Below are 26,597 nucleotides of genomic sequence, written 5' to 3' on the forward strand. Positions count from 1 at the left end.
TATCCGTCCACCGTCCGCTTCTATCCGCCTGCCAGACATTGACACTGTCATCCCCAGGCACCGGCCTTGGCACAAAGTTGAGGGAAGGCACGCCGCGACGACCCTGGGGCTCGGGGCATAGTGGGCCCCGCCTGGCCTGGGCCAGGCCCCCCTCTTCTGGCCCCTCTGCTGGTCAGAAGGGAGGTGGAAGGCTTGCCAGGGGTGCCTCGTCACTTTGGGGGTGTGGGGAATTTTAACCAGTACTCCTGGACGCTAGTATTTCAACCACAGGCCTTCCTCCTGTGTTTGTGATTAACATGGTCCTGTGGTTTTCAATGGGAAGGCAAGCCCGTCAGAAGAAGAAATGAAATGCCCCGGGATGTGTGCGTGGAGAGGCCCGCCTGTTCGAGAAGCGTGTGGCGGTCCTATAGGAGCTGAGACAGAATGTTGGACGTTGGGGCTCAAGCCTCGGTGTGTGAGTGAAAATCACTGTGCCTGTCTCTTCAACAGTTACAAATGTTGGGCTATGACATCAGCTGGGCTGCCTTCAACATCATAGAAGTGATGAGCGCCTCCAAGTTCACGTTCAAGGTGAGGCGGGCGAGCTTGCTTTGAGACCTGAACCGCGTGGTGGCGGAGGGTGAGGGTGTCCGTGGCCGGGGGCCACGCCACGCAGAAACAGAGTGTGGGACACGAGCGGCCTGTTCCAATCACACCTCCACGCCTCAAACATCACCAGCTCACGTTTGTCACGTTATTTGTTAATGCCATTTGTGTGATTTCCTTTTTCAACTTCGAGGAATGTCAGTGAAATGATGGGTCCGTAGGATTATGTCTGTGTATCTTATTTTTAGTGTTTATTTATTTATTTAATTTTTTTTTTTAAATTTTTTTTTTCAACGTTTATTTATTTTTGGGACAGAGAGAGACAGAGCATGAACGGGGGAGGGGCAGAGAGAGAGGGAGACACAGAATCGGAAACAGGCTCCAGGCTCTGAGCCATCAGCCCAGAGCCTGACGCGGGGCTCGAACTCCCGGACCACGAGATTGTGACCTGGCTGAAGTCGGACGCTTAACCGACTGCGCCACCCAGGCGCCCCTTTAGTGTTTATTTTTGAGAGAAAGCGTGTGCATGGCGGAGGGACGGGGGCAGGGGCGCAGTGGATCTGAAGCAGGCTCTGAGCTGACAGCAGCCAGCCAGATGCGGGGCTCAAACCCATGACCGTGAGATCATGACCTCAGATGCTCAACTGACTCAGCCACCCTGGCGCCCTATATTTTTTAACGCCAGTAAAGATGAATGTGTAACTGTCCAAAAAACGAGAAAGCACTGACGGTCTTGCACAGAGGCCACCACTTGTCACCTGACCCCAGGGCCTCGTGGTCCTTTCTGAGCGTTTTCCTTCACCTCACAAGGGTCCGGCTTGTGAGGGATCTGGAGCACTGCCTCCTCACTCGATATCATAACTCGTAAATATTCTGAAAAACAATCGGCCGTCTGTGTGGCCCAGTTGAGGGCATTCCGTAGTTTTCCTGGGGTCTCACCAGCCGGGCAGCTGAGACCATTTCCAGGTCCCCTGGGCCTCGCGCCCGCCTAAGGGTCACTGCCTGGGTCAGCCCCGCGCTCCCTCTGAAGGACACCGTCATCCTGCCCACGGGTTACTCTCGGTGAAGAAACAAAATGTTGTGTTGCCAAAATCGGGAGGCGCTCTGCACGTGTACGAGAGCATCTCGTCCGCGTGCCAGTGTGACATAGGTGTCTGCGTCAGCCTGGCAGAGGGACCCGAGTGCTAAGAAAACCCAGTGCTTGTGATGACTTACGGATTCGATCGTAAAGGGAGCTCCTGGCTGCCCAGGAGGCTGTCAGGACACATGCTGGGGAGAGGACCTTATGAGAACTTGCATTTCAAAGGCTGGGTCTGGAACTCAGGAGCAGTTTCCTCCTCCCCCCCTCCTCCTCCCCCTCCCCCTCCCCCTCCCCCTCCCCCTCCCCCTCCCCCTCCCCCTCCTCCCCCCCTCCTCCTCCCCCTCCTCCTCCTCCCCCTCCTCCTCCTCCCCCTCCTCCTCCTCCCCCTCCTCCTCCTCCCCCCTCCTCCTCCTCCTCCTCCCCCTCCTCCTCCCCCTCCTCCTCCTCCCCCCTCCTCCTCCTCCCCCTCCCCCTCCCCCTCCTCCTTCTCCCCCTCCCCCTCCTCCCCCTCCCCCTCCCCCTTCTCCCCCTCCCCCTCCTCCCCCCTCCTCCTCCCCCTCCTCCTCCTCCTCCTCCCCCTCCTCCTCCTCCCCCTCCTCCTCCTCCCCCTCCTCCTCCTCCCCCTCCTCCTCCTCCCCCTCCTCCCCCTCCCCCTCCTCCTCCTCCCCCTCCTCCCCCTCCCCCTCCTCCTCCTCCTCCTCCTCCCCCTCCTCCTCCTCCTTCTCCTCCTCCTCCCTCCTCCTCCTCCTCCTCCTCCCTCCTCCTCCTCCCTCCTCCTCCTAGAATGACTTTCTGGCACCCGCCCACCAGGGTTCCCGCGGCCAGCTGCAGGCTGTCACTGCCTGACCAGGGGGCTGCTTGGCACAGAGCTCGGGGGGCGGCCTGGGGGCTTCTGCCCAGGGCGCCTGGCCCCTGCCTCGTGTGTGACGCCCTGTGTCTGACTCACAGCGGATCGGCTACCTCGCTGCTTCCCAGTGCTTTCACGAGGGGACCGATGTCATCATGCTGACGACGAACCAGATCCGCAAGGTAAGCCGTCCTTGGCCCTCACCGAGTGCCCTCGAGTCACCCTGTCCCCGAAGTATCCTCCGCGCTGGCTTTTCTGCTCTGAACGAGTGGCGAGTCGAAAGCAGTGAGGCCCAAAAGCTCTCGCCGTCGTGACCCCCTTCACAAGCCCGTGGCTCGTGAATGTGGCCAAGGCATCGGCAGGAGACGCCCAGGAGTGGTGTGGCGGGCCCGTCTCCCTGCCCTCGGGCAGTGGCGAGGCTGGAGGTTGCCAGACATCCCCCTTCCCTGCCCCGGCGGGGGGGGGGTGGGGGGGCCTCTGGGAGTTGGAGGGCTGTCCCTCTGGGATTGCTCCTCGGGGCTGCACGCCCTGCCCGCGGGGGCCTCCCTGCCCGCGGGCCCTTTTAGTCTCGCTGCGTACACATCTCAGTCGCGTGTAAGTTTTTGTGTCTTAGTCTCGAAGATCACCGAGTGGTAAATTTCTTCCTCGGCCGCAGAGCTTCGAGCATCTTTTGTGCAGTAGTGAGGGGGTGTCAGGCAGAGGCAGAGCTCACCGGCGGTGGGGTTTGCGGGCCGGACCCCGTGAGTTGCGGGGGCACCCGGTGACCCGGGCCGGGCTCCTGGCCGGGGTATGTGTGGGTGCTTGGTGTGGGCCAGGCCACTGGCCTGAGCACGCGAGCCCATGGTCATGAGGAGGTAGCGGTGGTCAGGTTGTATGGCGGAAGCGGACGCCATGGGGCCTCGAGGGGCAAGCCCGGCCGGGAGCAGCCACTGGGGGAGCCTACCGGGGGGGGGGGGGGGGCTCCGGCTGCTTGGACCCCCAGGCGCCAGCCCGCCCGCCCGGCGAGAACAGTCTCTGGCCCAGTGCCAAGGCGCAGCCGTGCCCCCACCCACCCCTTTGTAAGGACCTCCGTTCAGACATCTCTGCGTGGACATGTGCTAGAGGCGGGTCGCTTAGGTCTCTGCTGTCAGCACAGAGCCCGACATGGGGCCCGATCTCACAAACGCATGAGATCACAACCTGGGCCAAAATGAAGAGTTGGACATTGAACCCACTGAGCCCCCACGTGTGTCATTTAAATAAACCCGTGACTTCTGAAACACGGCTTCCGCAGACCGGCCCCACCCCCATCCCCTCGGCTGGGGCTCCTCCCACTTAATGGTGATGCAGGCGTTCTCCCCAGAAACTTCTATCTCTGAAAAGCCCCGCGTAAGTCTCGCTGAAGTAGGAGCCTGGCCGTCCAGGGCCTGGGCTCCCCCTTGGTTCCGTCCTGTCAGCCTGGGCTGGAGTGGGTTTCCGAGGTTGGCCTCTTCAGGTTGTCCCCACAGTCTGGAAGCTCAACTCCTAAAATGCCTCTCAGTCTGTTTTTACCACGTATAGATGGGGTTTGGGGGGTTCCTTAGGAAAGCATCCCCAGGGCAGATTTCTGGCACAGATGATGCTTCCCTGGCGTGGAGGCCGGGCCCTTCTGCGTTGTGTAACCAGAGGCCTCTGGCAGCTGCCGGCCCGAAACACGAGCCTTGGGCCGTAGGTGCCGTGCCTTTGGGCGGGGCCGGAGGAGTGGCCCCTGGTTCTGCTCTGGGGACCCCCGCCGCAGGCCTGGGGGGCGGTTAGGGGCGGTTAGGGCCAGCCGGACGTGCCTTCCCCTCACGTCGGGGATCACAGACAGGCGGGCAGCTCGCGAGCCGGGCACTGGTACAGGCTCGGCCCCGCCTGTGGTCACGGCCCTGGGACACCGGGCTGTGTCTGTGCGGAGGGCAGTGCCCGCCGTGGGCCTCTGTGCCCAGCGGGGCGGGGACGGCTCTCCCACCGTCCCAGCTCTTCCGGGACAGTCCCAGAATGGGCTGCTGGTCGCTACTCCTCAGACAGGCACAGCCCCAGACTGCGGGCCGGGAGCCCGTGATGCCCGGGTGGCACCTGCCCGCTGACCCTCCTCCTTCCCTTTCCAGGACCTGAGCAGCCCCAGCCAGTACGACACTGGCGTTGCACTGACTGGCCTGTCCTGTTTTGTTACCCCAGATCTTGCCAGAGACTTGGCCAACGACATCATGACACTGGTGAGTTTGTGAGAGTACCCGACCCCCCTTGGCCTTTGCCCCGTGACGTGACTTGGTCCGTCCAGGTGCCTGGAAAATGGAGGTTAACCGTCACACCAGGGACACTCGGGCACGTGGGAGTGGGCCGGGTTCCCCCGGAAGAGACGGGGAACCGGGTTGCCGTGTCCCCCACCCCCTCACCGGTGGGGCCCCGGGCTCCGGCTGTCTCCACCCTCACATCCCTTCGTCACCTTCTTTCACTGGCCCTGCCCGGGGCCCGGGGCGAGCGCCCACGTCCTCCGGCGCGTCCCTGCCACTTACCGCCTCCCTGCCCGGTGGTGGCCGTGGCGGTTGTGGCAGCAGGCCCTGCACGTGGCTAGCGTGGTTCTTCCGGCTCCACCCCTGATGCTGTGTTCTCCTCTGGCCACAACTTGACTTCGGTGGTTCGGTCCACCTGAAGGGCCAGGACCCCACCCAGGGCTCCTCTCTAGGCTGTCGGAGCATCTTTCTAAAACGCAGATGTCCTCTTAGAAATCGTGGTCCTCAGGGGCACCAGCCGTACACCTGAATCTTCAGCTAACTGGGAGGCCTTTTCCCATCCGGTTTTATCTGGGCAGAGCAGAAGGGCGGCTGCGTTCCCCCTGGACAGGTCCATCCGTCCAGGTCAGCCTGTTTGCCGTGTGGATGGATCAGTCTCAGCCTGTGGTCTCAGACTGTGAGTGCCAGCAGCTTCTAGAACGGGGGCCGGTGCGCCTCGGCCCTGCCCCATGCAGCTGGCCCGGTCGTAACTGACTTTGCCCGCACTCGGCCCCGCCCACTCGTTCACATCGTGTCCCTGGTGGCTCTCGAGAGCCGGAGCAAGAGTTCTGCCCTTCCGGCCCAGACGGTGCTGGGTCGTGGGGCTGGGAGCTCTCTCGGGGCAAGGTCCTCAGGGCCCATGCGCGTCAGAGGCAGGAGGCCTTTCTGGCCAGAGCAGAGTCCCGAAAGGACAAGAGTCCGAGACGGTCACGTGTGGAGGGGGCCCTGGCACCCTGCTGTGGGAACGGGCCTCGGCAGCCGGAGGCTCGTGAGGCAGAGGCTTGCTTTCCAGTTCAGGGCCCCGTCCCTCTGTCTGTCCCTCATCGGGTTCCAGCCGGTGTATGACAAGGGTCTCAGCCTCCGGAAGGCAGACCTGGGGTCACAGGCACAGGGAAGCAGGTTTCAGTTCTGTCCACGACACTATCATGTGACCCCTGGGCGGGGGGCAGTGGAGCAGGTGAGCAGGCCTGGCTTGGAGGCCAGAAACCAGATGAGCTGGAGAGAGGGCTTTCCTTCGGGTGATGGAGGGGAGACTCGGGCAGATGCAGGACAGGTGAGCAGGACAGGTGAGCTGGGTGGGTGCGGGGAGGGCGACAGGGGCAGCGGGGGAGGTGAGCAGGGCCGGCGCCGGGAGAGTAGCGGTGCGGCGGGGAGGCTGACCGGACCTCTGTCCCTGCAGATGTCGCACACCAAGCCGTACATTCGGAAGAAGGCTGTCCTGATCATGTACAAGGTGTTCCTGAAGTACCCCGAGTCCCTACGCCCCGCTTTCCCCCGCCTGAAGGAGAAGCTGGAGGACCCCGATCCCGGTTTGTCGATCGGCGAGGGGGTGGCTGGGGGCGCAGGGCTCCGTGGCATCTGTGAGCCCCTGGTGCAGGATGCTGCAAGGAGGGCGTTGAAGGGCCACTGGGTCCCGGTCTCGCGTCCTGGGATCTCTCCAGACAGCGCCTCCTTCCCTTCTGGCGCCTGCTTCCCGCGCTCTGGCCTGGAACCCGCCATTTCTCCAAGGAGCCTGGCCCCGTTTGTTGGTGTGGGGTTTAGGCGCCGAGCTCTGGGTGCTGGGTGTCCCCTTGCCGCCGGGCTGCCCTTTTTCCAGCCTCTCAGTAGACCCCCGCCGTCCCCACACTGGGGAGCGCCCGCGTCTGTTCACACCTTAGCGCTCACGACTTGATGCCGGTGTCTTGGCCCCGGTCCCCACCACGGGGCTCGTGCCTACTTGTCCTCTATAAATCCTTCCCTCGTTGAGAGCAGTGTCAGGTGGCTTCTGTGACACAAGGCAGGTCCCAGCTTGTCTCTCGGGAGAATCACAGGCCGTGGAAAGTTTTGGTAGGAAAGTAGGAGTGAGGCGGCAGGCGTGGTGGGTGTCCTGAGCCCGGAGTTCCTTGGGACCTGCAGGGGAGCAGCCCACAGACTCAGGCGACGGGTCGTGTCTGTTGCCTTGGCCGCTGGGAGCCTAACCCTGACGTGACTGGTACTTCAGCCCGGCCCACAGGTGATGGGCAGTGTGCCAGGCACAGAGCAGGGCTCCCTGCGCTTGGGGGGACCAGCCTGAGGAGGACGCCCCTCCTCGAGAAGGCTGCACCTCCCCGTGTTGTTGAGACTCTTAACTGCTGCAGAGGGACTCCCTTGCTGATGGGACACCCCCTTATTTCACAGGGGTCCAGTCGGCCGCAGTCAACGTCATCTGTGAACTGGCCAGGCGTAACCCCAAAAACTACCTTTCCCTTGCCCCTCTGTTCTTCAAGCTGATGACCTCCTCAACCAACAACTGGGTCCTCATCAAGATTATCAAACTGGCAAGTATCCCTCCTGACCTTCCCTTCCTCGCCACACAAAACGGCCCCGGCCTGTCCTAGGAGTCCCCTGGGCGTGTGGGCGCGGGTCGGAGTCCGCACGGTTCTGTTCCTGCCACGAGTGACCCCCCCGGCTTCTGTCGTCCCTAGTTTGGTGCTCTGACCCCCTTGGAGCCAAGGTTGGGCAAGAAGCTGATCGAGCCTCTCACCAACCTGATCCACAGGTGAGCCCTCGACCCCCACGTGACCTCGTCTGCCGCACGCAGCCCCGTGCCCCCTCTGGGCCCTCGGGGGGACCCGGGGAGAGTCTTGGTGGCAAGAAGCAAACACACGCCATGGGACTTGGCTCCGGACCGTGAGCTGTGCCACCGAGGCTCGCGCCGGCCCCCCCCCCCCGGGACACTGGGGGCTGTGAATCCGTTTTGGAAACAGCACCAGTGAAAACAAAAGGAGGGAAGACCCCTAGCTCCCCAGTAGGCCCTGGCCGTCTGGCTGGGTCTCTGGCCAGTTCCGGAATGTTGCAAGAGCTCCCACTCCACTCGGGGCGCCTGCGCTTGAATCACGGACGCTGAGTGGCAGATGGCACCAGAGATCTGCTCTCCAGGGGACCTGGGAGGATGGGCGGTGGGAGGAACGGGGGTTTCGTGGCCGCATCAGACCTAGCGCCACGTGCCCTGCGTGAGGCCTTGGGCTCAGAGCATCTTCGGTTTTAAACAACAGGCATCTTTGCATGTGGTGCGGCTCTGTGGTCTTCAGAGGGGATTAACAGGAAGCCATGAGTCTCGTGACGATGGTGTGGACGGGCTGATGGCCCCTGTTCTCTGGGACAGGTGGCGGCCACGCTGTCAGGTTTAGGTGACTCGGGATCAAGAGCGTCACCTCGGAGGATGTCAGAGTGGAGTAGACGCACCTGGTGCCTGCCCGTGGGTGTCACCCTGGGCTGTACTGGACGCCCCCAGGGGAAGCAATGGGGCCATGGACGTCTGTGCTGTGCCCACCTGTGTGTGGGCCCCTGAGGCGGGGCAGGGGGCCGTCCCAGGTCCGGAGAGACATTTAGGGCAGGTGGCATTCCCTCACGGACATCACAAAACGGGTTCTGGGGACATCAGAGGTCACCGCCGGCGGTTAGAAAGGGAGGCTAGCGTCCCCCCGGGGACTGCCGCGACGGGAGCGTGCGGGGCCACCAGGCCTGCCTCCGCCTCGGGCCTCCCAGTCCTCACCCTCTGCTCTTCCTCCGCCAGCACATCCGCCATGTCTCTTCTGTACGAGTGCGTGAACACCGTCATCGCAGGTGAGGGGCCCGCCCTCCCCCATCGGGACCCCCGGGGGCCACAACCGGCCGTAGGACACATACGCCCAGGGCCCCTGCCCGCCTCCGGCCTCCAGTGCCGTGTCCTGCCGCCCTCAGCCATGCACCTCCCCTGCCAGCAAGACTCTCCTTCCTGAGTATTCTAGAGCGAGGCTCCGGCCCCGTGCCGTCCCCCGTGAACTCTCGAGCACAGAACCTACCACGGGAAGGTTTCACAGGGCGGGATCGGAAGGCGCTTCCCTGGCTTGAGTCCAGCTGCAGGCCACACAGAGCGCTGGGGGGTGCGTCTGTCCCTCCACCTGCTGTGTTTGGCGGAGCCAGAGTCGCCCCCAGGCCGGCTGGCCCTGTCCTAGTTTGCCGTCTGGGTCACTTGTTCCTGGATGTAGTGGCCCATGGGTTCACCTGCTCTCTGCCTGATTATCTGGCCAAAGCTTTTGGGAAGGCAGCCTTCTGGTCCCTCTTCACAGGCCCGGGGACAGCCTGAAATTCATTCACAGGAGGCTGGCCCAGGGTCCACGCTTTGTGATTGGAACTGCGTGGACCATGGGTGTTCAGAGGCTCAGTGACGCTAGTAGAAAGGGAGGGCGGGCGGGTGGGCATTGGGGCAGGCTGGCACCCAGAGGCAGCCAACGCAGAACGTGGAGGGGTCTCTCTGTGTCTGGAGGTGTCGATGGGGGGACCGAGGTGTGGCAGGATCAGAGCTATCCTTGGTGACGGGCAGGAGATCTGGGAGGACTAGGCCAGGGCGGGCCTGGCACGTTGCAGGGTCGTGGGTCTCAGGTGGGGGTGGAGCAGGCTCTGGAAATTGCCCAGACGGGGGGTGCCTGCCTCGGGGCGCTCTGTGTTCTTGGCCACAGAGACCCAGCGCCCAGGTTCTCACCGGGGGTCGGTCAGCAGGCACCTCTGCCGGGCTCGGGCGGAGACCCCGGACCCCAGGAGGGCAGCGGGTCCTCGGCCCAAAACTCCTGTCTGCACAGACAGCTCCGGGACACGAGCCCCCCGCCGGCAAGGGCAGCAGGAGCCCCGGAGTCAGGTTCCAGACGCGGTCTCATAAGCCGGCCTGTCCTGGGAGAGTGCCAGGCGTGCCCGTGCTATGTGGTGCCCCGACCGACGCCCCCAGAGGACGTGGGGCGAGGACTGGCGAGTCCCTGAGACGAGGTTTTCTGTTTCAGTGCTCATCTCCCTGTCCTCCGGCATGCCGAACCACAGCGCCAGCATCCAGGTACGCCCCCCCCACCCCCCTGACTATCCCGACGCGTCGTGCCCTGCGCCAGGCCCTGTGCAACACGCGTCTATGGAGTTGACAAGGGAGCAAGGGGAACACACGTTTGTGCCCCTGGAGTGTGTACGTGGGCGGTCCCCAAACTATGTATGTCCCTGTTGGAGCCCACAGGCTGCCCTCCTGCCGCGTGGAGTGGAGCCGGGTGTCCCCCTGCCCCTCCTGGTCCCAGGACCTGTGAGCGGGACCAGGGTGCGAGGCAGACCTGGGATCATGGGATTCACCGTTGTCTCAGAGGCGTGACCACTGTCTCCTTCCCCTCTGCAGCTCTGTGTCCAGAAGTTGAGGATATTGATAGAAGATTCCGACCAGAACTGTGAGTTCCTCTCTGTACCTGCACCCGGAGCCTGTGTGGCGCTGGGGCTCTCGATCCCGCACGAGCACAGGCGCTGGGAGTCTTCCGCTGTGCCCCCCCAGTGTGTGCGGGGTGCCGCGGGCTTCGGCAGCGTTTTAAAGAAGCCAGTCTTTCTCCACTTGGCCGCAGCCCCTGCCCGCTGCCCTCGTGCGCCGCCGTCTCAGTGTGTGGCTCAGTGGTGACGGCCCCTCCCGCGTTCAGCCGGCGGAGTTTGAGACTGCGGGTCGTGTGCCCAGGCCCCTGGGGGGCTGCGACCCGGGCGAGGTCCCTGAGCCCCAGTTCCAGCGTGGAGCTGAGGGGGCTGCTGGGGAGACGCAGTCGGGGGGTCAGAGGAGAGCTGCAGGATGAGGCCCGGAGCCGCACTGATGTCTCCTGCCTGAGGCCTCCCCGGGACCGTCCAGGGGGGCTGGCTCCCCCGTTGGCCTTGCTCGTGCGCCTGCGTGTTCTGTAGACATGCTCCATCAGGGCTTCTGGCCTGTCACGCGCCCCGGAGCCCGGACCGGAGCACCAGGGGCTCCTGAGGGCCCGGGAGCACTGGCTCCACGTTTTCAGTCCAGATCTGTTGGCAGCAGGGGCTGCCGGACCTGTCCTGCGAAGGGCCAGACAGGGCCCCGTCGCCCCCACCGTCGTGACCACGGGCCACGTGCTCACGCGAGGCTTTTACAGAAACAGGCTCTGTTGGGACCTGGCCCGTGGAGGCCCACGCTTCACTGCCCTGCTTCGGCGACCCCGTGTGTGGGTTGCTGAGGGGGAGACAGTGGCGCCCCGCATGCGGGAGGTCACCTGGCCTGCAGCGCCCACTGTTGAGGACACCCGGGGGCCAGCGTGCGGCCCGTCCCGGCGGCGTCCACGTCGTCGCTGTCTCCGCACAGGCCCCGAGGGCTGTGAAGGTGCGTCCGTGCTAACGGTGTCTCGCCGTCTCCGCAGTGAAATACCTGGGCCTGCTGGCCATGTCCAAGATCCTCAGGACGCACCCCAAGTCCGTGCAGGCCCACAAGGACCTCGTCCTGCAATGTCTGGACGACAAGGACGAGTCCATCCGCCTGCGGGCCCTCGACCTCCTGTACGGAATGGTGTGTGCCCCGCCCCGGTCTGTGCTCCCCGCTCCCCACACCCGTCCCCGGGCTCCTGCCTCACCGGCTCCTCCCTCCCCCCAGGTGTCCAAGAAGAACCTGGTGGAGATCGTCAAAAAGCTGATGAGCCACGTGGACAAGGCCGAGGGCACGACCTACCGCGACGAGCTGCTCACCAAGATCATCGACATCTGCAGCCAGTGCAACTACCAGCACATCACCAACTTCCAGTGGTCCGTGCCCCACAGCCCCGGGGGGCGGGCGCCGGCGCGGGGCGCGCTCCTCAAGGGCTCCCTCCCGCAGGTACATCAGCGTCCTGGTGGAGCTGACCCGGCTGGAAGGCACCCGCCACGGCCACCTCATCGCCGCGCAGATGCTGGACGTGGCCATCCGCGTGAAGGCCATCCGCAAGTTCGCCGTGTCGCAGATGTCTGCGCTGCTCGACAGCGCCCACCTGGTGGCCAGCAGCACCCAGCGCAACGGCATCTGCGAGGTGCTCTACGCGGCCGCCTGGATCTGCGGGGAGTTCTCCGAGTGAGTGTGCTCCCCAGGGAGAGGCGTGCTGGTCGACCCGCGTCCCCGATTCCCTGGCGGCTGCCCCAGGGCCCCCTTCCTGGGCCGCTGTCTCTGGGGACAGCGCGGCTTTAAGTGCACATTTCCGACCACGAGCCCCAGCGAGGAGCCGGTCACGGCGTGGCCCGGGGTGACGGGGTTTCTCTCCAGTGTCCTCTCCTCCCTGCCCGTCGCAGCCGCGGATGTTTTGTCGCCACAACGATGCTGTCAAGCTGGTTTTGTTTTCTTTTCGTTTTTTTTTTTTGTGTGTGCTGCTACTCCGTCGTCATCCCGTCGTTGCTGTGGCTTCTTCCCTAGAGTCCCGTCCATCTGCCCTGGTGCCTGGGGATGGGGGAGCGCCCACGTGACCCCTGTGGCGGGGCGGCCTGCTCATCAGGCCCTTCTTGTCCGCAGGCACCTGCAGGAGCCCCAGCAGACCCTCGAGGCCATGCTGCGGCCTAAAGTCACTACCCTACCCGGCCACATCCAGGCCGTGTACGTGCAGAACGTGGTCAAGCTCTACGCGTCCATCCTGCAGCAGAAGGAGCAGGCGGCGGAGCCGGAGGCGGCCCAGGACGTCACCCAGCTCATGGTGGAGCGGCTGCCCCAGTTTGTGCAGAGCGCGGACCTGGAGGTCCAGGAGCGGGTGAGCGTTTCTTGAGGGTCTGCCTCCGGAAGAGCCTGTGTCTCTCGTTTGTGGCCGGCTTCGCCTTTCCCAGAGGGCATCTTGGGAGAAATCTGCTTTCCGGGGCTCCCTCCCGGCCCCGGGGATGTGGGCGGGTTCTGGGCCCCCGCGGCGGGGGAGGCCCCGGTTGGTCCCCCGCAGGTGGAGTGCAGCGAGAAGGGGGCAGGTCGTGAGAGAAGGAACGAGTGGGAGGTGCCGGCCTGCACGGGAAGTATCGGAATCAAGCCGGTTGGCAGCAGGTTCCTGGGTGGGGTGGCGGGTGGCCGGGGACCGGGCTGCTTGCTGCGGGGAGACTGGTCTGGCACGTGCTGCATATAGCAGGCGGGCGGGAGGGAGCTCGGGGTGGCCGTTTCTGGTGCCCCAGGGGCAGCGGAGGGCTCTCAGTTATCCAGACCTCACAGAAGCGTTCAGTGCCCCGGCCTCGAGCCCTGAGTCAGGCTGGGAGCCGCACTCGAGCCGAGTCCCAGGTCGGAGTCCGCAGAGGACGGGCAGCACGGTGGCGCCCGGTGCCTCCTGGAAGTTGGTGTTTTGGGTTGTCTGGGTCTCGGAGGACGGTGCTGTCTCTGCTTGTGACTCCGTCTTGTTTGGGGGCCCGTTTCAGTCTTTGTCTCCTGCAGACTGACACGGCGGCCAGGGCCGGTATCTTCCTCCCCGGGTGCTTCTTTGTGGCCCGTGGTTTCTCTCGGTGCCTTTGGTATATACGTACACACGTGTATATTTTCTTAACGTTTATTTGTTTTGAGAGAGCGCAAACTGAGCCCACTCTTGTGCTGCTCTCAGTGCCTTCTAGATGTTCTCAGTAGGGTCAGACGAGAGGCAGCCACTCTCCTGGGCTGGGCAATGCATTAGGGTGCTAAGTGGCCTACAGGGCCAGTCCTCCGTGACCAAACTGTGACTCCCCTGTGGTCTCCTCAGGCGTCCTGCGTCTTGCAGCTGGTCAAGCACATCCAGAAGCTTCAGGCCAAGGACGTGCCGGTAGCAGAAGAAGTGAGTGCCCTCTTTGCTGGAGAGCTGAACCCAGTGGCTCCCAAGGCGCAGAAGAAGGTTCCAGTTCCTGAAGGGTGAGCTGCGCGGCCTGTCAGAGGACATGGGCCAGGATGGCAGGAAGAGCAGTGAAAGAACCACAGTGGGGTCTTGACTGGTGTCCCTGTCCCAGCTGCCGCCCCCCGGAAGTAGACGGGGCAGCCCTTGCCTACAGATACCGGGTATGATGAGCTGGCACGGGGTCCCCAGAAAACAAGGAGGGTCACGAGGGGCCCGTAGACTCTCACTGGGCAGCCATGATCTCAAGTGGCGGCCTAGCTTTTGCGTCCTCGTCTCCGAGAGGACAGGGGTGTCCCTGTCTCATCTGCCCCATGAGCGTGCGAGGCTGGCACTTGGGCTGGAGCTGCCTTGTGACCTCCCTGCATCTTACAGCCTGGACCTGGACGCTTGGATCAATGAGCCGCCCTCGGACAGCGAGTCTGAGGACGAGAAGCCCAAGGCCATCTTCCACGACGAGGAGCAGCGCCATGCCAAGCAGCGGCAGCCGGAGGCAGAGGAGGAGGAGCTGGCCCGGGTGAGCACCGGGTGCGGGGAGGCCGGGCTTTGTTCCCACTGGGGCCTCCGGGGCGGACGGCCTCGCCCAGAGCAGACCCTCGACCCTGACCCCCCAGGTGGCTGAGCACGTTCCTGTCCTGTCCGATCTGAGCTTTGTCCCAGTACCCTCAGGGGAGCACTGAACCATCCTGGGAGGTCTGGGTTGGGTTTTGTGCAAATGAGAAGTGGTTTCTTTTAAGGCCTGAGCTTCTCAGAGAGAGTCATGGGGCCTGGTTTGGCATGCAGGGGGTTTCACTCGTGCCTTCTGGGTGGAGGGTTTTATTGTCTTTTATTTAAAAAAAAAACCTTTTTTAATGGTTATCTTGGGGGGGGAGAGAGAGAGAGAGCGCATGTGCTCACGTGCATGAGCGGGGGAGGGCAGAAAGGGAGGCACAGACTCTGAAGCAGCTCCAGGCTCTGAGCTGTCAGCACAGAGCCCAACGTAGGGCTCGAACTCCCGGACCGTGATACCGTGAGCTGAGCCAAAGTTGGACGCTTAACCGACTGAGCCACCCAGGCCGCGCCCTTGGAAGATTTTATTTTACTTTAAAAAATGGTTTTTTTTGGGGCGCCTGGGTGGCTCAGTCGGTTAAGCGTCCGACTTCAGCTCAGGTCACGATCTCGCGGCGTGAGTTCGAGCCCCGCGTCAGGCTCTGGGCTGACGGCTCAGAGCCTGGAGCCTGCTTCCGATTCAGTGTCTCCCTCGCTCTCTGCCCCTCCCCCATTGACGCTCTGTCTCTCTGTCTCAAAAATAAATAAACGTTAAAAAAAAAAAAAAGTTTTTTCTTAATGTTTATCATCCAGCTGGGAGAGAGAGACTGGGACAGCGTGAGTGGGGGAGGGGCAGAAAGAGAGAGAGAGACAGAATCTGAAAGAGGTTCCAGGCTCTGAGCTGTCAGCACAGAGCCTGACACGGGGCTCAAACTCATGAATTGTGAGATTGTGAGCTGAGCCGAAGTCAGATGCTCAACGCACTGAGCCCTGCGGGCGCCCCTCCGGTGGAGGGTTTTATAACAACATGCAGCATTCAGACAGCTCAGGAAAGTCCAGAGATGCTGCATCCCCTCAGCTCCCCACCACACCATGCCTTATCGTCCTGAAATAAGGGGTCCCCTCGTGGCCTGTCCTGCTCTCCTCCTGCCCATCTGCAAGCTGAGCCTTCAGGCAGTGTGATCTGACCCCCAGCTCAGCTCTTCTTTGTTACTGAGCGACCTCAGACAGCTCACCCAACCTCTCTGAGCTCACATCCTTGAAACAGAAGGCCATCTCCACATCCTGGGGTCTTTTCTGAGCTCTTGCTGTCCCCCCACTTGTTCCTGCTGCGGTCTCCCTATTGGTCAAGGGCCACCAGTAAAGTACTGGGGCATTCCGGGCCCACCTGGGGCCTGGAACATGGACACAGTCCGTGCCTGGAAGGGAGGGTCTGTTCCACGTGCATTCACTGACTTGCACTTCGAATCCTGTCCCTGCAGCGTCGAGAAGCCCGGAAGCAGGAACAGGCTAACAACCCTTTCTACATCAAAAGTTCCCCATCTCCCCAAAAGGTGAGGCTGGCCCCAGGTCGTCCTTGAGAGACACTCCCCTCCCCCGAGCCCCACAGCGCCCCCATCCGCTCTCGGGAGGACACCAGGGGTCCCCAGCTCCAGGCCAGTGTTTGGTTGTCACAGTAGGTCCACGTGGCCCAACTGCCAGGTGGGTCTGAGCACCAAGACCTGGGAGCAGGTGTGGATGTGGGGTATTCCACATGACTAGAATGTTCTAGATCTTAATCCAGGTGGTGCCTGCTGCCTTCCTCCGTGTCCTCCCCCCGCTGGGCTCCCCCTGGTAGACGCAGCTCCGTATGGGTGCTCCATTTCCCGCCTCTGGGGATTGCCGGGTCACCTCGTGGCTCCGCTCAACTTTCTGAGGGGCCGAGGTGGCCCACACCTGGCGTGCACCCTCACCAGCGCCTGTGATGTCTGACTTTGATTTTAGCGCTCGCAGGGGGTTCGGGCTGCATTGCTTTTCTAACTTGAAGTAGGTGACCCAGACAGAAAGCTGTGCCTCGGCCCTGTGCCTGTTGGTGCTGACGGACCGTTCCCCAGTCTTTAGGGGGCTGTGCTCCCCAGGATGCCCCGTCGCATCTGCAGGGGTCCCACACACCGCCGGCTGCGTGCGTGTGTCATCCTGGGCCGTGGCCCCGCCTCAGGCGTCTCCGTCTGTCCATGCGTCCTGCCTGGTAACGCTCACTGCTTGCTTCTCCAGCGGTACCAGGACATGCCCGGAGTGGAACATATACCCGTGGTGCAGATAGACCTCTCGGTGCCCCTGAAAGTGCCAGGCAAGTATTGGCACAGGCGCTGTGAGCCCTGGGAACCCATGAGCGAGGGGGTGGGGGCCCGAGTCTGGGTCCCGGATGCTGCCGAGGGCCAGCCTTACCAGCCCCGGACCTGCCCCCTCCTGCATCCTTGGCTGGAGTAGTTTCCAGATTGGAGGGTGAGTGGGGGGGTACACGCCAAGGGCCCCAGCCTCTCCATGCTGGCGCCGCCTCGTTTCTCCCTGGACCCTGCCGCGCCCCCACCCCCACCCCCGCCGCCGCGCGCCCGCACATCCGCACTCGGAAAGCCTCTGCCTGCTCCCGGGCAGCCACGGTGGCAGCCCCTGTGAGCTCCCTCGCCCCCTTTTAGCGCAGACCACGGTGGGCCGTGGGCCGCTCGCCCTGCTGAGCCCCCAGGGGCCACCCTCCCGCACGTGGCTCTCGGGGCCAGGGCGGCGCTGAGCACCGTGGGGCGCACGCCTGCAGGGATGCCCGTGTCGGACCAGTACGTGAAGCTGCAGGAGGAGAGGGAGCACCGGCAGAGGCTGGAGAAGGACAGGAGGCGGAGGAAGAAGAAGGACAAGGACAAGAGGGGCAAGCCGCGGCGCCACAGCTCGCTGCACACAGAGAGCGACGAGGACATCGCCCCGGCGCAGCGGGTGGACATCGTCACCGAGGAGATGCCTGAGGTCGGCCCGCTGGGGCCACGACGGGCGGGGAGCGGGTTCCCTCCACGGGCAGGTATCCCGCGGGCACCACCGCCGCTCCGGGGCCACGCTCGGGCGGGCCTTCCCGTCACTGGCGTTCTCGGGGGGCCCCTGGCGTCCCGACCTCTTGCCTGCGGAGTGCCCGTGGGGGCGGGGGGCTTCGCAGACCCCGGGGGGCTCGGGCCGGACGGACTGGATGCGCTTTCTCTCTCCCCTCAGAACGCTCTCCCCAGCGACGAGGACGACAAAGACCCCAACGACCCTTACAGGGCCCTGGACGTCGACCTGGACAGGTAAGCACGGGGGCGGAGCCGGGCCGTCCTGTTTCCTGTGTCCCCGTCAAGTGCTCGCCATGATGCACCCGCCTGCCCCCAGGCCCCTGGCCGACAGCGAGAGGCTGCCCGTCCAGAAACACAGAAACGCCGAGACTACCAAGTCCCTCGAAAAGGAGGACGTCCGTGTCGTGGAGAAGAAGATCAAAAAGCCCAGGAAGAAAGAGAAGAAGCACAGAGAGAAAGAGCGAGAGAAGAAGGAGAAGAGGAAGGAGGAGGAGGAGGAGAAGGAGGTGGGCGCGGGCAGCCGGGTGCAGGGACCCCGCAGCCCCCCACGCTGAACGCCACATCGCCCCGCGCCGGCCCGCGTGGCCACGGCGGGGCAGGCCCGGGGGTCGTGCCGGTGGGCGGCCGTCCGGGGCTGCCCGCCGTGGCGCCGGTAGGGCGGGAGGTGCCGCCCGGTCTCCCCGTGCGCGGGTCCCCGCGGAGCCAGAGCGGCCGCGTCCGGTCAGGGCGGCACCGCCCGTGCTCCTCTGGAGCCTCGTTGCTGCTTCACCGAAGGCACGTCTTCCTGCGGTTCCAGGGCGAGGACTTCGATTTCTGGCTGTCCACCACCCCGCTGCCCGCCGCGGCCCCGGCCCCGGCCCTGGTAAGAGCTCGGTGGCCTGTGCCGGCCCCGCCCGGTCCTCCACTGGAGACACGGGTGCACGTCCGGGCTGTCCGCCCCAAGGTTGCGTGGGCGCACAGACCAGCGAGGTTGGGGCCGGCCCAGCCGGTGGCTGTAGGAACGGCCCCCGGCCCCGCCTGCAGCTCCCTCAGCCGGGCCTGGCCACCTCTCTACCCTGGCGGCCGTGCGCTTCGGTGCCGACCGGATGCCCCGTGTGCTGTGGGAGGCCGGGCCGGGATGCGGGGCTGGGGGTGCAGAGAACACCCTGTCCCCGGTGCCAGTTGCCCCCTCGAGCCCTGCTGCCCGGCTTCCTGCAGGGAGAGCCTGGAGCGAACACCGTCACCGCTGCCCTGGAGGGAGGGGGCGAGGAGCCCAGGAGAGAAGAGCGAGGCGACGAGGACGAGGACGGAGACAATGAGCGGGACCCCGAGAAGGTGAGGGCGCGTGCCTTGGCTGCCCTCGTGGGGTGGCCGCGTGGCTGTGCAGGAGAGGGTCGTTCCCAGATCCCGCAAACGGGGGTCATGGGGGTCCTGGTGGCGGCTTCTCGTTTTTACGTCTTACTCGGTAGTAACTCACCTGTGGGAAGTCGCACCTTTTCACAGTCTGTGGTTCAGGGGCGTTCGCCGTGTTGCGTTACCATCACCAGTGCCTAATTCCAGAACATTCCCTCTCCCCAAAAGAAACCACATCCCCACCGTGGTCACCCCCCACCCCCCTCCCCAGCCCTGGCCCCCACGAGCTCCCTTCCTGTCCCCGGATGAACCCGTTCTGGACATTTCACACACGCGGACTCAAACCCCGCGTGGCCCCTCGTGTCTGGTCCCCTCCCTGAGTGTCGTGTGTTCGGGGTCCGTCCTCGGGCAGTGGGTGCAGACGCCTTGTTTCTGCTTGCGGCCGAGGGACGTGCGCGTGTGCAGTGGACAGGTGCGTGTCCGTTCACCCACTAAAGTTTTCACCTCTTGGTTGTTGTGAGTCGTGTTCCTGCAAGCGTGTGTGTGCGGTTTTTGGCGTGGACGTGTGTTCTCGTGCCTGCGCTGAGGAGCTGCCGGGCCACGTGTCCACGTGTGGGTTCTGGCTGGTCTCCCTGTGCATTTTCACTCGTCGGCGGTGAGCCGCTAGGTCCTCGCCTGCTCCCCGCGGACCCGGGGGTTGCTGGTCTGTGCACTCTGCTGTGCGGGCTGTCGAGTGGCCTCGGTGCGTGTCGTGCCTCGCTGGGCAGCGGCGGCCAGAGAGCGCCGAGGGTTGAGCCTGGTCTCTCTGCTCCAGAAGGCTTCGAAGCATAAGAAGAAGAAGCACAAGAAGGAGAAGGAGGAGAGACCCAAGGACAAGAAGAAACCCAAGAAGAAGCAGCCTCCAGGTGAAGAGGCGGCAGAGCCCGTGGAGAACGGCGCGCTCGCTGACGAGCCTCTCCCGGTGAGGGGTACTTCACTCGCCCCCCGCGGGCCGGAGGCGCCCCCACGGCCCGCCGAGGCCTCGACGCAGGGACAGACCCGGGCCGAGTCTAGGAGCCGCGTCTGCGGGCCGGCGGGCAGTGGGGCCTCGGTGGGCGCGGGCGGGTGACCCCGGGGCTGTGGGCGTCAGGGGGGTGGTGCTCTCGTGTGGTGGGACGTCCCCGAGGTGCAGGCGTGCGCTGCCCGGGACCCCCGGGGACTCCCCGCACCCCGCTTCTCGTCGGTCCCGACGTTCCCACCGGAGCACTTGGCAGCTGGCGACGGGCCTGGCCCGGCCCGCGAGCCGCCGCCCTCGGGTTCTCGCTGGCCGAAGCTGAGCGTTTTCCTCTCTTCCCAGCCCATGTCCAGCTACTGCCTCCTGGCTGAGAACTCCTACATCAAGATGGTAGGTGCTGTGGGCATTGCAGGGGGGCTGGGGCGGCCTTGGGCTCCTTTCTCGGGGCGTGAGGAGGGACGCGGTAGGGCTCGGGGGCAGTGAGCGAGCCTTTCTAGGGAGAGAGGCACACGTGGGTGCTTGCCGCCACGTGGGCCCGCGGGGCCGGCTGGCTGTGGGGGCCCCAAGGGCCGACGTGATGGCCAGCGGCTCTCAGAGAAAGGGCGGGAGCGGCCGGGACCACGGATGGAACCGGAGTGGTTTCCCTCGCATGAGGGTTCGAGTACTTTCCCCTCTCGGACACGTTGTACGTTTCCACGGCGGGGTTGCCGGCACTCCCAGGCCCCTCGTGCGGGCCCCGGAGGCTGAGGCCGGCCTTGCCCTGCAGACCTACGACATCCAGGGCAGCCTGCAGAAGGACAGCCAGGTCACCGTGTCCATCGTCCTGGAGAACCAGAGCAGCAGCTTCCTGAAGGGCATGGAGTTCAACGTGCTGGACTCGCTCAACACCAGGCTGGCCCGGCCGGAGGGCTCCTCCGTCCACGACGGCGTCCCCGTGCCTTTCCAATTGCCCCCAGGTACGTGGGCCGTCAGGCAGGGCGTCGGGGCTCCCGCCAACCCAGGTCCTCTCAGTCCCAGGAGCCCCCTTTCCTCCTGTCACCTGCTTCCCGACCGGGGCGGGCAACGCTAAGGACAGGCCCCGGGCGGGGGCAGTGCCGGACCCCAGCTGGGCAGCACCCCGTGCCGCTCTCGGGACCCACTCTTTGTCCCCTTGTCCTCTTCCAGGCATCTCCAACGAGGCCCAGTTTGTATTCACCATTCAGAGTATCGTCATGGCCCAGAAGCTCAAGGGGACCCTGTCCTTCATTGCCAAGGTAACGGGGCTGGAGGCGGGGCCCAGAGCCCACGGACGCGTCCGCGGGCCCAGAGCACCCGGCCCCCTGGGCCCTCCTCACCCCGTGCCCCCACTCCCACAGAACGATGAAGGGTCGACCCACGAGAAGCTGGACTTCAAGCTGCACTTCAGCTGTACCTCCTACTTGGTCACGACGCCCTGCTACAGGTGCGTGGTGCCCACCTCCCTCCTGCTTCCGCTCGTCGCGCAGTTAGCCGGCAGACACCCTCGGCCTAAGGCAGGAGGGCCCAGTCTGCCGTTGGCGCAGAAGGTTGGCTCCGGCGAGCGTCCGCCAGCCCGGGCCACGTGGCAGATACACGCCTCGTGGCCCAGGTGGCAGACGGGTTCTCTCCTGGTGCCAGAGGCCAGAGGCCGCGATGGAGGGTCGGCAGGGCTAGATGCTTTTCGTGCCACACTTGTTGGCGTGCAGATGCCGTCTTCTCCGCGTGTCCTCACGCGGTCGTCCCTCTGCGTGTCTGCGTCCTGATCTCTTTTTAGAAGGACATTGATCTTACTGGTTTAGGACCCTGTTTCCAAATACAGTCACATCCTGAGGTCCAGGGGTCGGGAGTCAACATGGGAATTTGGGGGACGCGGGTTAGCCCATGACATCGTACAGGACCGTCAGAGACCTCGAGCCGCAGGCACACGAAGGGAGGTATCACGCCTGGGGCTGGGGGCCTACCGGTTGTCAGCCTCCCTGTCCTGTGTCCTTCTCATAGTGACGCCTTTGCCAAGTTGCTGGAGTCTGGGGACCTGAGCATGAGCTCAATCAAAGTCGATGGCATTAGTATGTCCTTCCAGAACCTTCTAGCAAAGATCTGTTTTCATCATCATTTTTCCGGTAAGGCCTCCGACGTGGCCGGCAGATGGGGCGGCTTCACGCGTGCGCGTTCGGCCCTCTGCCCCCGGCGGGCCGGCCCGGGCCTCAGCCTGCGCCCTCTGTTGCAGTGGTGGAGAGAGTGGACTCCTGCGCCTCCATGTACAGCCGCTCCATCCAGGGCCACCACGTCTGCCTCCTGGTGAAGAAGGTGAGCCCCGGCCCCCCGTGCTCTCGAGGCCCCGGGGCTGCTTGGGTTTCGGCGTCTCGCTGAGCTCAGCCCGCCTGTTTCGCTGAGGGCTCATGAGCCTGCCTCTGAGAGGAGGCCAGCCACCCGCTTCCCTGGCCTGGTCTTGGCGTCAGGCCTGGCAGCCCACCCGTCGGGAGTCGGGAGGGGTGCCCGGTCCTGGGGCTCCTCCTCACCCGGTCCTTGGGCTCTCCAGGGGAGCCGTCTGGGCCTGGGGGCGGCCTCGGTGAAAGTTTCCATCGGGCTGTGTCGGGTCCTTTCCTCGGCAGCCGTGGGTCCTCGGTCCACGAGCCGCGTCTCGGGCCGGCCGCGGTGGCGTATGGTCCCTCCGCCCGAGGCGCCGAGTCTGCGTGGGTTGTCTTCCGTGGGTCTCTTCCGTGGCGCCCAGTGGGTCCCAGCGGCACCTTCCTTCGCTCCTGATGGTGACACTTTGTGTCTTTTCTCGTTATTCTTGGCCGTCCTGGCGGGAGGTTTATCGTTTTTCTTGATTTTTTTCAAAGGTGAATTTAAAAGCTATCCTTTTAGGAACTTTGTTTTTTTAAGGCAATAAATAAATTTTGTTCAGCTTTGTTCTGTCCCTCCTTTTTTCTGCCTGCTTTGGGCTTATTTTCTGTTTTGCATGTTTGTTCAGGTAGGAGCTGAGGTTTTCCTTCTTTCACGAAGAGTTTAATGCTTCATTTTCCTTGAAGCCGTGCTTTAGCTGAACGCCACGGGTGTTTAAATGTTTCGTGTTTATGTGTAAACGGTTCTAACGTTTTCTGATTCCTGCTCCCAAGTCCTGTAGAGTGCACGGGTCACTTAGAAGCGTGTTGTTTGGTTTCCCGTGTTTGGATGGCTTTTTGCTTCGGATTTGTAGCATGCTGCCACCGTGGTTGGGGGACACGCCGCTTGTGATTTCGGTCCTTTGAAAGTATTGAGATTTGCGCTCTGGCCCTGGACGTGGTCATTCGTGGCAGGGGTGGTGCTCGCGGATGCGTGGAGGCAGTGAGTGTTCTGCCGGTGGAGCGGGCCCCGCTGGTGGTGGTCTCGGTTCTTCTGGGCCCTTGGAGTCTGTGTTGCCGGCCCGGCGGCTGCCTGAGTGGGTGGTGTGAGGTTAGTGACAGTCAGGTTGTCTGTCCCCCCGGAGCTGTCGGGTTCGCTCTGTGTGTCTGCTGTTAGGTGTGTGGACCGAGAAAGTCGTGACGTCTTGACATATGCACCTGTTTGTTTATCCGCGTCGACCTCCTTCTTTATCTCGGGTTGTTTTCTCTGCTGCGAAGTTCTCCGGTCTGATGTTGGACAAAAAGCCACTCTCGCTTTCTCATGATGGGTGCTGACGCGCGTGTCTTCTTGAGCGCGTCCTTCCTGTGTTGGAAGGCGTTCTCACGGGTGGGTGCCGTCATCCCACTGACGACCCCGGGTCTCCTCCTCCGTCTGGTCTTCCGCTTCTCCCCTGCCCTCCCTCTCCTGCACACGCCATGCCACCCGCTCCACATCTGCCTCCAGCCGCTTCTGGGACAGGCCTGGGGGCCGCGGAGCCTCGTCCAGGGCTAGTTTTGCTGGGCGCGTTAGCTTGGCGGATCTTTGTCTCAGTGTTTTAAAATCACGCCGCTTCTGGGGTGCCTTGGCGGGCTCAGTCAGTGGAGGGTGTGGCTTGATCTCGGGGCTCTAGAGTTGAAGCCCCACGCTGGGTATAGAGAGGACTCACTTTTTTTAATACTTATTTTTGAGAGAGAGAGACAGAGCATGAACAGGGGAAGGGCAGAGAGAGGCAAAGAGAGACACGGAATCTCTCCAGGCTCCAGGCTCCAAGCTGTCAGCACAGAGCGTGACCAGGGGCTTGAACTTGTGAACCACGAGATCCTGGCCTGAGCCAAAGTCGGACGCTTAACCGACTGAGCCACTCCGGTGCCTCGAGAGGACTTAAAAGTAAAATCTTCCAGAAGATCGTCACACTGCCTCGTTTCACAGTCACGGTTCCTGGACGAGAGCTGCACCCCGTTATTCTTGTCACAGGGAGGCGCCGTCTCCTCTCCAGGTTTTTCTTGGTTGTCAGCCTCCAGCAGGTCACAGCGTGTCTGGCGCGGACTTCTCCGGGTCTGTCAGGAGTATGCTACGCCTCTTGAGTGTTTGCAAAATTCTGGAAGTTTCCCGCTGTTACTTAAGTCCTTTCTTAGCGCCGGGTTCTTCTTACAGCAGGGCCTGCCTGGCCCCGCCCTCTGCCGGGCTAGCCATTCTGCCCGTGGGCCCACCCGTGGGTGTCTCGTTTTGACGACTGTGTATTCCAGGTCTGGAACGTCCGCCGGGCGTTCTCGAGATCTTGCCTGTCTTGGCTGGGATGTTCCGTCTTCCTGTTGGCTTCAACAGTGCTCCTGACTGCGTGTTGGGGGGTCTTACAGTAGGGACTTACAAGCCTGTGTCCTGTCGGAAGATGCCACGTCCTCCTCGTCCTGGCCTGGCCGTTGGCTGCCTTTTCCACAGAGCTGAGCTGAGGTCTCCTGGGTCTCTGGGTGCTGAGTAACCAGGGCCTTGTTAGTCCCGCGGGGGACACGGCATGGGCTGCAGGTGCCTGACCTCTGGTCCCAGCGCCCGTCTGTCTCTGCGACCTTTGTCCCACTTGTCGGAGCTGCCGCACGCAGGCACCGGCCCTGGGACCAGGGGGACAGCGGCTCGCGGACACATTTACAGGCCGCTTTCCCCGAGGCCCCCCAGCCAGAAGGCGGACCGTTGCTCACGTACCCCACTTTGGCAAGCCGTTGCCCAGATTGGGGTTCTCCAGTCCCGGCCTCGGTGGGGGCATGGCGGGGGGGGCCTCCGGGGCACCTCCCTTGTCTGGATTCGCGAAGCACCAGCACCGAGGGAGGTGGTGACAGACACAAACGGCACATTCGGCCACCAGGCGGCCTCTGGGCGTCGCGTTCCACACCCTCCACAGTCCTGACGGCCATTTCCCTTCTCCAGGGGGAGAAGTCCGTGTCGGTGGACGGGAAGTGCAGCGACGCGACGCTGCTGAGCAACCTGCTGACGGAGATGAAAGCGACGCTGGCCGAGTGCTGAGCCCGGCCCCCCGCCCCCACCCCGGCCCCCGCTCGGGTCGCGAGGTGACACGCTGTGCTGACGCGTCTTGTCGGCGTTCCTACTCTGCCTCTTCCCATCTCTTCAGCGAGGAGCCCCGAGGCTGCCCGAGGAGCCGGCCGCGGCGCCCGGTGGACCGTGCGGGGTGGCGCGCCCTGATGCCGTGAGGCCACCCGAGTGCCCCACGGCCCCCACACTCCCTGCCTGGGGGCGCCTGCTCACCCTCCTCCCTCGCGGCCGCGGGCCAGGACACCCGGTGGCCCCGGGGCCGTGCAGGCTGCTGTCGTGTTCCCCGCGTCCCACCCACGTGTTCATGCGTTGCAACGGCTGCCACCCGGGGTGGGGTCTAGTCGGGATCCCTGACGGAGTGGGGCCTGGACCTTGTTGGTTTACATTGCTTTCCTGTCCAGCGAAATGTGTCTCGGTCGGTGGTGTTTGGCGAGTGGTGGGGACTGTTTGGGATCCCAGGTCCCTCCTGTCGCCAAACGCTCCCCAGGCTTTGTCCCACACCGTGCCCGCAGCTGCGGGGAGGGCCCGGTCCTGGGGGGGGCCCCAGCCCCTGGAATGCACCTCACGGGGCGGGGCGGGGCAAGGGGACCCCGGACCACCCCGTCAGAGATGATGGTCCTAAATGACGTTAACTTCCTTTTGACGAACACTGTCACTTTAGCATGTAGGGTAATCTATTACAGAATCCTGTGCAGTGATTCCAGAACCTCAGAACTGTATGATGTGTTCGATAAGAAGTGATTTGCTATCGACATTCCCAGATAAAGGAGAGAGAGACATATCACGCTGCTGTAATGATTTTGTGTCGAGATGATCCAATAAACTTGTAACACAGACATTTGTCTGTCGCACCTCCTGTCTGTGCCGGTGTGCACACCCGGTAACAAGAGGGACTCCGGACCATCCTCGAGCTGCCTGGGGCACCCTCGGGAAGTCACACAGCGTGCTGGGGATCCCTGTCCCCACCTGCGAGTGCGCCCTTCCCTTCGTGATGGAGGTGAGGTCATCCCCACACACGGGCCAAGCCCCAGCAGGGAGCCACGACCCCACCCACGGGAGGTCCACCAACATCGCGGACCGCACCCTCCTTTCCCTTCCCAGGGAACCCCACTAGCGGCGGGTGTGTAGGTGAGTGGCAGAAGCAGGTGTTGGAAGGCAGGTCCTGCCCGTGCTTCAATTTGCCACATTGCCACTGCCTTTACTGACACCATGTGGCCAAGGGACAATTCAGGACCAGTAAGGCTGGGTCAGCAGACGGAAAGCCGTCCGACCCCTACGTGGACCCGGTGCTGGGCAGCCCCCGCCTTCCACCAGCTTAGCTTCTCTTCCTGATAATCACCCGCCCGAGCCAGACCCCTCACGGGTCCCTCCGCTCCCTCACCAGCACTGGGGCAGCAGAGGCCACATTGACACCTTGAGGCCATTGTTGGCCGGTAAGACCACCGGCCTGCACGGCCTGCCGGAGCGGTGTTCCACGCCCACCTGGCCCTGCGGACTCTTCTGACCTCCGTGTACCTGCTCCTGGCAGGACTAGTCCCCGACTTCTCGTCTTCCAGGCCCATCAAGCCATTTACCGTGGGTCTCGTAACGCACATGAGTGTTTGCGAAAGGAAACGACGTGCTAGGGACGCTTCCTGTGCTCCTTCGGCTGAGGTTTAGCCCGGCGTGGCGAGTCA

The 26,597-nt window shown here is 63.7% G+C and overlaps 1 protein-coding gene across 4 annotated transcripts in view; it reads left to right on the plus strand.

Annotated features, from left to right (window-relative positions):
* Positions 1-25,757, plus strand: part of AP3D1 (adaptor related protein complex 3 subunit delta 1) — a 37,619-nt gene extending 11,862 nt beyond the window's left edge. Inside the window, exons 3-32 of one of the 4 annotated variants that reach the window (XM_086699614.1) lie at positions 490-570; positions 2,615-2,695; positions 4,622-4,729; positions 6,186-6,315; positions 7,163-7,302; positions 7,450-7,523; positions 8,541-8,590; positions 9,781-9,830; positions 10,155-10,203; positions 11,170-11,315; positions 11,400-11,548; positions 11,619-11,849; positions 12,282-12,513; positions 13,468-13,613; positions 13,969-14,110; positions 15,603-15,674; positions 16,375-16,450; positions 16,913-17,115; positions 17,353-17,426; positions 17,509-17,698; positions 17,989-18,054; positions 18,390-18,506; positions 19,339-19,485; positions 19,861-19,908; positions 20,285-20,474; positions 20,683-20,771; positions 20,874-20,959; positions 21,514-21,635; positions 21,743-21,822; positions 24,799-25,757. In XM_086699614.1, the coding sequence (XP_086555740.1) occupies positions 490-570; positions 2,615-2,695; positions 4,622-4,729; positions 6,186-6,315; positions 7,163-7,302; positions 7,450-7,523; positions 8,541-8,590; positions 9,781-9,830; positions 10,155-10,203; positions 11,170-11,315; positions 11,400-11,548; positions 11,619-11,849; positions 12,282-12,513; positions 13,468-13,613; positions 13,969-14,110; positions 15,603-15,674; positions 16,375-16,450; positions 16,913-17,115; positions 17,353-17,426; positions 17,509-17,698; positions 17,989-18,054; positions 18,390-18,506; positions 19,339-19,485; positions 19,861-19,908; positions 20,285-20,474; positions 20,683-20,771; positions 20,874-20,959; positions 21,514-21,635; positions 21,743-21,822; positions 24,799-24,894 (3,465 nt within the window). In that variant the 3' untranslated portion in view covers positions 24,895-25,757. The remainder of the gene's footprint in view (positions 1-489; positions 571-2,614; positions 2,696-4,621; positions 4,730-6,185; positions 6,316-7,162; positions 7,303-7,449; positions 7,524-8,540; positions 8,591-9,780; positions 9,831-10,154; positions 10,204-11,169; positions 11,316-11,399; positions 11,549-11,618; positions 11,850-12,281; positions 12,514-13,467; positions 13,614-13,968; positions 14,111-15,602; positions 15,675-16,374; positions 16,451-16,912; positions 17,116-17,352; positions 17,427-17,508; positions 17,699-17,988; positions 18,055-18,389; positions 18,507-19,338; positions 19,486-19,860; positions 19,909-20,284; positions 20,475-20,682; positions 20,772-20,873; positions 20,960-21,513; positions 21,636-21,742; positions 21,823-24,798) is intronic. The other 3 variants (XM_086699610.1, XM_086699612.1, XM_086699613.1) reach the window with 3 other exon arrangements.
* Positions 25,758-26,597: the final 840 nt, after the last annotated feature.

The sequence above is a fragment of the Puma concolor genome, chromosome A2 (genome assembly GCF_028749965.1).
Source record: "Puma concolor isolate L17-30 chromosome A2, mPumCon1.1.hap2, whole genome shotgun sequence".
Lineage (NCBI taxonomy): Eukaryota > Metazoa > Chordata > Mammalia > Carnivora > Felidae > Puma > Puma concolor.